The sequence below is a fragment of the Carassius auratus genome, unplaced genomic scaffold (assembly GCF_003368295.1).
Source record: "Carassius auratus strain Wakin unplaced genomic scaffold, ASM336829v1 scaf_tig00045971, whole genome shotgun sequence".
NCBI lineage: Eukaryota > Metazoa > Chordata > Actinopteri > Cypriniformes > Cyprinidae > Carassius > Carassius auratus.
Window position 1 is genome coordinate 21,955 of NW_020526948.1, and position 10,709 is coordinate 32,663.

Here is a 10,709-nt window from a genome sequence, read left to right on the forward strand (position 1 = left end):
TTCCTTGAAAAGGGAGACAAACAAGAGCTTTTTCATCGAATAAAACGCTCACAATGGACAGAGATTGCCCCCTCAAAGACATTGCGTGCATGCTCTTCTCCCAAACAAATGACGCAAAGATTGTGTGTGTCTTCTGGGAGAAAGATTGCTGGCCAACTTACTGTTTTTTCAATGTATGCTTCAGACATGGGTAGCGACCCCTATAGGATGCAGTTTGAAGTTTCCTTGAAAGGGAACATTTATTTCATAATGATATTTTCCCCCCATATCCACCTCCAGTGCATGAAGTAAATGCCCTGAAAATGACCTATAGCTAACCATTTAAAAAAGTGGATTGATATTATTTACACAGTGTAGAATCATGTGAAGCTTCACTAATTGCCAAATGAAAGATGTTTTATTGGTTTTATTATTAAGCTAAATTAGGCTTTTTTCTTCCAAATTTAAACTTAATATGAAATTAATTTAACTATACAGCTGTATAATTAAAATACAGTCATTAACTTCAAATGGGAAATTGTGCATGTTTTATTATAGGAGAAAAAGAGAAGCTGTGCAAACATGGTCTGGCAAATGACCAAAGTGAAAGAATAAAGAAACTTCAAAGAAACAAAATGTGAACAAAACACTATTGTTTCCTTCACTTTCAATTTATAGCATTATATCAGTTTTATTTTCATTTAGAATAACAAACAAGCAGCAATCCTGCACCAAGATTCATCAAATGACACTCAATCAACAATAAGATGATGCATATTCACTTCAGAACAAGACACAATAATATAATTCCATGTGATCTGTATATGATCTTCATATTGTTCAGTCAGCTGATTGCAGCATGACCCGCTCTCTGCTGATGGATGAATGCATGGCAGCAGTTGCATTACATTCATGACAGGTGAGCAAAGAATGACTTTTAATATTTCCCACGAAACAAGTTTAATTCAAAACGGTTTAATTAGCAGCATAAGACTTTTCATAATAAAGAAAAATAACACAATTTACACAATTCGGTTTATTTTCAGTTTGAAATAAGACTTTGAATAACAGATTTACAGATGCGACCCTACTGAAACCCACTGTATGTGTGAATGTTGTGATTTGGTGTGTTGAATGTGAAGGACACTAACATTGATATCAGTATTTTTTATTTTTCCTAACAACAAACAAAAACGAAACAAAGTGAAAAGGACCATTGCTGCTGATCATGTGCTGCTTGTGCAAATAATCCATAGTTTGTTGTGGATTTAAATAACTGTGGCACACTTGATAGGAAGTATCTAAGTACACGCCGAACACTGTTTGCTTTTCTCAGGTGTGGGATCATTTTACTTTCTTTTTCTCCATTTCTCAGAACAGAAATTCAGAAAACTAATCTCAAGATCTAGAGAACCTCCTTCAGTAACTAAAGGCACAGATAAGCTCTGTGCAGCTATTTTTCATCCAGTATCCTGCTCTGACCTGTGATAAAAACATGTACCAGATATTCATCTTTAGAGAGGAGTCTATCACAAGTCTTTATTGAGTTCCTTGTTAAATCGGCAAAACACACTGTACAAAACATCACTGTACACACTATTAGAAAAAGAACTAGAAATACACTGATCAAACAGATCTATATTATATCATTATTTCACAGAAATGAATATAAAACAGAAACAGTTTTACAACCTGAGTTATAGATGAGTAGTTTAAATGTGTTTCTAAGAGCACTGTATGATAAGTTAAACAAATTAATTTGGTACTGCTATTATGTCATATTTTCATTTTCCTTTTTCTGGACGATTGTCCTCGTCTTCTTCATATCTGACACTCTGAGTCCTGTTCTGGTTGGTGTATTTTTGTGTCAGTCTGTAAATGATTGGCATTATGACGATGATAAAACAGCTTATAACAGCAGCGATGACGGCGATCTTAAATCCACGACCTTCTGGTTTCTTCTGTTCATCTCTTTCTGATATGCCCCAGACAGGTTCTTCTGGAAAGGGGAGTTTAAAATGTTTTATGACATGGTTTAAATCATAAACTTCAGTCAGAAATCAGAAAATCTGTTGACGACTTCTTGACAGATTGTTCAGAGATCAGTTTCCTTTTTAAGATCTTCACTAATCAGGTGAAAAGAGACTATAAAGCTTTTTTTCTTAATTCCTAAGTAAACGGGATCTATCAATAATTATTTTAGAATATAATACCTTTCTTTCCAAGAGCTTCAGTGACCCTTTCACGTACTATGGGTTCTGTTAACAGATTTTAAACCTTTGTTAGTAGATTAAAAATAAATGTAGTGCTTCAAACACTTATAACAGTATCATATACCACACCTTTTATGTTCACAGAAAATTTTGATTGGCCCGCTCCACACGTTGTTTGGACAAAGAATCTGAATTGTTCTGTCATCACTGTAGTTGGAGTGTAGTGGCATGTGAAACTGTTTCTCTGTTCACATGAGTTCTTAGAAACATCTTGGCAGATTGAAGAGTCATTAAAGATCTCAGGGTATAGAAACTTATACTTTGTAATGCAGCATCCAGTGATCTTCAGAGAGACGCTGCAGCTGAGAGTTACTTCTTTCCCCACAGATCCAGTCACATAATCACAGCTTACACTGACATCTGAAAAATAACAATGTATTCATCATATAATATAGCAGTTGAAGAATAATAATTAAATATATATTTAAACAAGAAATAAACAATTCAGATATACTAGAAAAAATATTGTGCGTTAGTATTTACGTCCTGCATATCTATTAACTAGCCTACATTTGACTAAAATGTTTTTTCTCATCATCTCACATTTAGTCCCTATGCATTCTCACACACACTTTCAAAAAGAAAGTTTATTCTCTTACCATCATCAGAACCTTGACAGGCAGCAGAGAAGCTCCAAACCACAATGAACAGCTCCACAACATTCACAACATTCATTGTTCTGATTCTGAAACAGAAAGAATTACAGATATTTAACTTAGAAATGAAACATAACCGTGGGTTATAATCGGCTAATAAGGAAAAGAACTAGAGAATATAGAGCCGATACAGAGGACAAATTACTCAAAGCTCAGAAGAAAAGTGTTTTACTTGGTTTGAATCAGTTCTTTAGGAATAGTTTAGCCAAAATCAAAAATGCTGACATCATTTGAAGATATTCTTCATTCTTAAATGTCTCATATTTTCGCGAAGATTCACACAAGAACTCCTGCTTTAATTAAGATGTGTTGATGAGACTAATGGGTGAAAAAAATATATTATTCATAGATGTATCGTATGTATCCAAAATATTTTAGGTACAGTAAAAAAGGGCGCGCCAATGAAACAAAGCCGTGTGAATCTCCAGCTGCAACAGAAATCAAACGACACGAAGCGCAAATCTTTCCACTGCATTAATTCTCTTTATCGACTGACTCCAAACATACTGTGGATAACACTTGCAACATCTACCAGTCAAAATGTGGACAAAACTTTTATATACTCCTTTTAAAATATCACAGCACGCACGCACTAATGGTTTTCCAGCAGCCCGTTATGGATTAGTAGCTAAATATAAACGGAAATATTTCCTGATCAGAAAGAGTTATTCTCACCTGTGATTTTTCCTTTTTCTGTCTTCAGCATCTGAATACATTCCTTCCTGACTGCTGTTTACACGAGCCTTACACTGAATCTTCTACTAACTTTCAACATGGCTCTCAAAGTCTCTTTTGTTAACAAAATTTCTGACCAGTAGTTGGTGCTGTTTCTAACATCTCGGTTACGTATGTAACCTTGGTTCCCTGAATAGGGAACGAGATGCTGCGGTGACGTCACCACGTATGGGAACACCTCTGGTGTGACGAATGTCTGAAGCCCTATACCATCCCGCCAATCCTATTGGCCAAATGGCGCATAGCACCACCCTGCGCATGCGCGCGCATGATATACCTGGGTGCAGCGCGCCATTTCGCTCAGATTTCATGACTGAAGATGAAGAGTTATCAAGGTACGGAACGGCCAGAACCGCAGCATCTCGTTCCCTATTCAGGGAACCAAGGTTACATACGTAACCGAGATGTTCCCTATCATAGGTCACTTCGATGCTGCGGTGACGTCACCACGTATGGGAACGATATACCAAAACGCCTGACGTACCTGATAACTGAGATCCGAGGAAGCAACTGCTCAAGCGGAGAGAACCCGGGAGCCAGGGGCCATCCTCACATCCAGACTGTAGGATTTGATAAAAGTGCTCGGTGAGGACCATCCTGCCGCAGCACAGATATCATCCATAGAAGAGCCACTGAGAAAAGCTTGAGAAGAAGCTACAGCTCGAGTGGAATGAGCCTTAACCCCTAAGGGCGAAGCGAGTCCGCGCGCCTCATAGGCCAAAGAAATCGCCTCCACCAGCCAATGGGACATGCGCTGTTTTGTAACTGCATGGCCCTTACTTTTATGTCCAAAGCAGACAAACAGCTGGTCAGAACCACGCCAAGGAGCTGTACGATCCACATAAGTCTTTAAAGCTCTCACAGGGCAAAGACTTAGATCTCCTGACCCGGCCTCGGCAGGTGAAAAAGCTTCCAGAACCACTTGCTGAAAGCGAAAAGGGTTAGATGCGACCTTAGGAACATAGTTAGGCCTGGGCCGCAGCAGCACCTTCACAGAGCCTGGTGCAAATTCCATGCATGAGGGTGAAACAGAAAGAGCCTGTAAATCCCCAACTCTCTTGAGGGAGGATAAAGCCATGAGAAGAAGTGTCTTCAATGTCAGGATTTTATCCGATACGGTCTCCAAGGGCTCAAACGGATGCCCTGATAAACCTAACAACACAATGGATAAATCCCATGAAGGAACTCGCACAGGGCGGAAAGGCCTCAGCCGTCGCGCACCCTGTATGAAACGAGAAACTAATGGATGACGCCCCACAGAGGCACCGCCTATGCATTCGTGGTAAGCTGAAATGGCTGCCACGTAAACCTTTAAAGTGGCTGGTGTAACGCCATCCGAGAAACGCTCCTGGAGGAACTCCAGCACTGAAGCCACTGGGCAGTAAACTGGATCCACATTATGATTACCACACCAGGCTGTAAACAGTCTCCACTTGAAAGCATATAAGCGTCTCGTAGAAGCTGCTCTAGAACTCAATATAGTCTCAGTAGTTTCAGCAGAAAGACCGGGACATACTAACGCACTCCGCTCAGTGGCCACGCCCACAGTTTCCACAGATCTGGCCTCGGGTGCCAAATCAGCCCCTGTGCTTGTGATAATAAATCCTGTCTGATGGGAATCTCCCACGGAGAGCCCGCTAGCAGACTGATCAGATCCGCAAACCACGGCTGCGTGTGCCATCGCGGAGCCACCAGCAGCAGCTGTTCCACTCTGTCCCGGCGTAATCTGCATAATACCGCTGGGATCAAACGAATCGGAGGAAAAGCATACAGACTGGTCTTGGGCCAGCTGTGAGCTAACGCATCCACGCCCAGGGGCGATGGGGAGCGTAGGGAGAACCATAGCGGGCAATGCGTAGTCATGCTCGATGCGAATAAATCCACTTTCGCTTTGCCGAATATCCGCCATAAAAGATCCACCGTCTGGGGGTGTAATTGCCATTCTCCCTGTTCCAGAGCCTGTCTGGATAGCAGATCCGCTCCGAAATTCAATCGTCCGGGGACATGAATGGCCCGGATCGAGAGAAACTTGTCCCGAGACCACAGAAGAACACGCCTCGCCAGCCTGCACAGGGGGCGAGAGCGCAATCCTCCTTGATGGTTCAGATAAGACACAACCGCTGTGTTGTCTGATCTGAGTAGCACATGACGGCCGATCAGCAGATCCGAGAAATACTGGAGAGCCAGAAAAACTGCCAGTAATTCCAGTCTGTTTATATGCCAGCCGCGCTGAGCCGCTGTCCACACTCCGTGGGCTGGTCGCCCTCGACACACAGCTCCCCAACCAGTCAAAGACGCGTCCGTCGTGACAGTCTCTCGGAAAGCATAAATTCCCAATCGAACTCCTGACAGGAGAAATTCGGTTGACATCCAAATTTTCAGCGACATCACACACCGCCTTGTCACCGAAATCGTGCGATGCGGGAGACAACGGGGTGAAATATTCCGCCTTTTCGTCCACCACTGAAAAGGGCGCATTTGAAGCAATCCCAGACGAATCACGGGGGATGCTGCTGCCATTAGACCCAAGAGCCTGAGGCACAATCTCACCGTCACCGTGCGACCCGCTTTGAAGTGCCGCACGCATGACGCAATCGACTGAGCGCGCGGGAGAGAAAGCTTCGCTGTCATCGCGCGAGAGTCCAGATCTATTCCAAGAAAAGTTATCCGTTGAGAGGGAGTTAAAACACTCTTCTTGAAATTTGTTCGTAAGCCCAGGCTGTTTAAATGATTCAGCACAAGATCCCGGTGAGAGTGTGCTTGAGTCCGCGATTGCGCTAGCACCAGCCAATCGTCCAAATAGTTCAACACACGAACGCCCTGGAGCCGCAACGGGGCCAGAGCTGCGTCCATGCACTTTGAGAACGTACGGGGCGCTAAAGCCAAGCCAAAGGGAAGAACGCGGTACTGATACGCTTTGCCCTCTAAAGCGAATCTGAGGAACTTCCTGTGTCTCTTGACGATCTGAATATGGAAATACGCATCCTTCAGATCGATCGTAATAAACCAATCGCTTGGTCGGATCTGAGACAGAATATTTTTCACCGTCAACATCTTGAATTTGCTCGGTCTGAGTGCAAGATTCAGACGGCGTAAATCCAGAATGGGTCGTAACCCGCCGTCTTTTTTCGGTACCACGAAATAACGGCTGTAAAAACCTGTCTCCATCTGAGAGGGGTGTACTTCTTCTATAGCCCCTTTGCTCAGCAGAGCTGACATTTCTTGTCGCAGCACCGCCATTTCCGTAGACTTCACCGTAGTGGGAAGAATTCCGCGGAAAGGAGGCGGGCCTTTCCGAAACTGAATGGTGTATCCGTGACAAACCGTGCGTAACACCCATTGAGGAATGCCGGGCAAGCGTTCCCACGCGGCCCGAAACAATATTAACGGTTTCAAAGCTTCCGCTCCCAGCAACGCCGTCATACGCGTTAAAACGACCGGACACGAAAAACCCGTGGTGTTCGTGCACCGGGGAAGCGTATGCGCCGGAGTCGTTGCGTTCCGTTGAGTATAATCCTGAAACGTGTCCACGGCAGGAATTAGGCCAACAGATGGAACATCGGGCTCTGCCGCTAGCGAAAAAGCGGCGGCTGTGTGAGCCGTCATAAACGGGCCGTTTGAGTAGGGTCCTTGAGTCGTCCCTCGAACTCCGAAAGCAGGATTGCGCAGAGTGTCTGAGGGAGCGTCTGTCATTACAGCTCGATCCAATGTTGCTCGAGGCGCTGTTAGCGGCGAGACAATCAATGTTTGAGCATGGGGACTGCAATGAGAGTGTGGGATGCGCGAAAGCGGTCCGACAGCGCTCTCTAGCGGAGGGCACAGTCCCTGGCAAGCAGCAAAAAGATCAGGAGCTGCTATTCGGCACCCGAGAACGAGAGGCTTTAGCCGTCGAGGTCAGGTTCAAACGCTTACGTTGACGCTGATGCGCCGGAGGAAAAACCCTAGGGCCCCAGTCCTTACGAGGAGGCGCCATGGGTGTAGGTTCCTCTCGAGAGGCTGCTCGCTGGCGGTGAGAGGAGGTTGAGCGAGAACGCGCGGGCGCTTGCCGGCGTTCGACCTCCCTGGGTCTGCGGGGAATCAGCTGGCGGAAAGCGGCTGATTGCTGTTTCGCTGCCCTGAACTTCTCCACTACTGACGTGACAGCCTCACCGAACAATCCATCCCTGGAGACAGGGGCATCCATAAGGAAAGATTTATCCTTCTCCTTAATATCGGTGAGATTAAGCCAGAGGTGGCGCTCAACCGAAATCAAACCGGCCATAGTACGGCCCACTGCACGAGCGGTATGTTTGGTAGCGCGTAGCGCCAAATCCGTAGCTCTACGCAGTTCTTTAACTGCCTCCGGTGTGATGCCCTCACCTTCATCCAATTCCTTCAATAACTCCGCCTGGTAGGCCTGAAGGACCGCCATAGAGTGGAGCGACGCAGCCGCCTGACCAGCCGCCATGTAGGATTTACCCACCAAACTAGACGTGACTCGACACGCCTTCGAAGGAAGAAGGGGGCGAGACTTCCAAGCCGCGGCCGAACTAGGCGCAAGGTGTTCGGCGAGAGTCTCTTCCACCGGGGGCATCATAGTATAGCCATGGTTCGCCATATCAGAAACGGTGGCGAAATCCGCGGCCGCGGCGTTAGTAATCCGCGCCGAAAATGGCTGTTTCCAGGACCTCGAAACCTCCTGGTGGAGGTCCGGGAAAAAAGGCAAAGGCCTCCGGGGCTGTGTAGGTGTCCGACTGGTTAAAAAACGGTCGTCCAGCTTGGAAGAAGGTTGGGCCTCGGCCTTGTCAACCTCCCAGTCTAGCCCCAATTTACCCACCGCACGAGAAACCACATCCAACAGCTCACTGTAGGAGGGGGAAACACGCCTCTCCTGTCCGCTAGGAGGAAGAGGGCTAGTGTCGGTCGCGAAGTCCTCAGACCCCGAGGCCGCGGTGGATAAAACATCGTCGTCATAGCGTCCACAACCGAAGGAGATGGCGGTGCATGCCTCCGGTGTGGGAAGTAAATCCTCATTAGAGAAGACGACGGGCTCAGTATAAGTTTTATTCTGCAGCAGGGTAGGGGAGAGCGAGCGATGTGGAGAATATTCCAGCGCTGCGCTGTCCACAAAATCCATGTCGCACGTGTCACCCCAGGCCCTCGCCTCGTGCGGTGCCTCGGCAGTCGCAGAGGTGACCTGACGGGGGTTAGACTCGAGGGCGACATTAGAGAAAACTTCCACCCTGGAGCGCAGTACTCTGAGCCGCAGGCCATCACAATGGGGACAGGAAGAAAGGCCGCTAAGCGCCGCCTGTGCGTGATGTAAACCAAGACATACTACGCACCTGTCATGAGTGTCCCCCGCCGTGATGTACCTGGTACATGGCTCCTTACATTTTCGAAAGCTCATCGCGTCCGCGAAGAGGAGTTAACACTGCTCGAAGAGATCGCTGGAGAACGCGAGACGATAGGGCACAGATGATTCGCTATTCCTGAAGGAATGAAATCTGAGCGAAATGGCGCGCTGCACCCAGGTATATCATGCGCGCGCATGCGCAGGGTGGTGCTATGCGCCATTTGGCCAATAGGATTGGCGGGATGGTATAGGGCTTCAGACATTCGTCACACCAGAGGTGTTCCCATACGTGGTGACGTCACCGCAGCATCGAAGTGACCTATGATAGGGAACATGCACATTTCCTCTCCATGATGACGACAACTTCCAAATACGGTTTTTAAGTCAAATGTACAGCCGATCAGATTTGTTTTGGCACACTCGATAAATATGATTAAAGGCAGATTGTATCTTTTTGTTTCATTTATTCATTTTAAAAACAAAAAAGTAAAACAAATGAAAGTAGACCAAGAGCCACATTATGAAATAAATTACTTTTTCTAATACACGTTGACCACAATTATTGGCACCCCTAAAAATTACTATCTGCAAAATATCTCTGTTTATATAAGTATACTGCCAATTTTTGCACACAAGGGGTGATAATGAACATTAAATTATCCAGCCATGGCTTCGTCTGTCACAGGAATATAAATATGATGAAACATAAAGGTCAAGTTCCCTTAATCATCCATCACAATGAGTAAAGCCAAAGAATATAGTTCTGATGTTCAAAAAAAAAAAAAAAAAAGAAAAAAAAAAAGATAATTGGAGATGCAAGGAGATGCAAGAAAAGTGTGAAAGCATTGGAAATTCAAATATACACCATCAGCAAAATAAATAAGAATTGTTTACTCAGGGCCAGAAAACCTAAAGATATGTATCAAAGAGCACCTACATTACCACATGGGAGGGTTTCAAGAAAAATAAATAATCTGCTCTCATTCAGAAACAACCTCCAGCTTATTCAGCTGCCAGACATTACAGGAACTTCTAATGAGAAATGCTTCTTTGGTTTAATGAAACTTACGTGTTCAATGTTGCTGTGAGCCTATTTTTCTGCAGAAGGACCTGGACATATTGTTTCGATAACATCATGAATTCTATGCCAACAGATAACCATTCTACGGATACAGACAGGGGCGTAGATAACTCGGGGGACGTGTCCTACACAATATCATGGAAATTTGTCCCCCACACTTTTTCGCATAGAAGTTTTCAAGAGCTGGTGTGAATAAATGCAGATTTAAACACAAAGAGACGGGATAGTCTGCGCATGACCTCATGTTTTATTCGGACCCAGAATAAGACAAGGTGAACATCACAAAGCGCTAAACACTACTGCAGTGTAGTGTAGACAGAAAGTCATATCAGGAAATTCCTAATATGGGCAAAAGCATCCAGCTATTGCTGTATGAAAACAATGTTTTCACAGAAAAACAGAAACTTTTGGAAACACGAAGACATTTAACATACGATTGAAACGATACGATAAGTGAAAATGAAACATTGCAGTGCATATTGACAAAGCATTTATTACAGTATGGTGTTAACAGAGTACGCAAAAAAACAGACGAGAAGATACGTATTTACCAACCGCACATTGTACTGGTTCGTGCCTTTGATGTCTGGCTGTCCTGTTTATGTCTCGTTGTAAGCACGAACGTAACCTGGATTTTCCTCTTTGGGGTG

General features: G+C 45.0%; 1 protein-coding gene across 4 annotated transcripts; it reads right to left on the minus strand.

Moving 5' to 3' along the window:
- Window positions 1–1,000: 1,000 nt before the first annotated feature.
- On the minus strand, window positions 1,001–3,709 carry LOC113088269 (uncharacterized). 4 transcript variants are annotated; one of them, XM_026255725.1, is made up of 5 exons: window positions 3,584–3,709; window positions 2,852–2,937; window positions 2,322–2,612; window positions 2,193–2,237; window positions 1,001–1,975 (listed from the first exon to the last, which is right to left on the minus strand). In XM_026255725.1, exons 1-5 carry the CDS (start codon window positions 3,622–3,624, stop codon window positions 1,764–1,766), a joined length of 675 nt encoding a protein of 224 aa, XP_026111510.1. In that variant the 5' UTR covers window positions 3,625–3,709; the 3' UTR covers window positions 1,001–1,763. The 4 variants fall into 4 exon arrangements, with proteins under 4 accessions (XP_026111510.1, XP_026111509.1, XP_026111512.1 ...); XM_026255724.1 differs by having other exon boundaries at window positions 1,001–1,978; XM_026255727.1 differs by lacking the exon at window positions 2,193–2,237.
- Window positions 3,710–10,709: the final 7,000 nt, after the last annotated feature.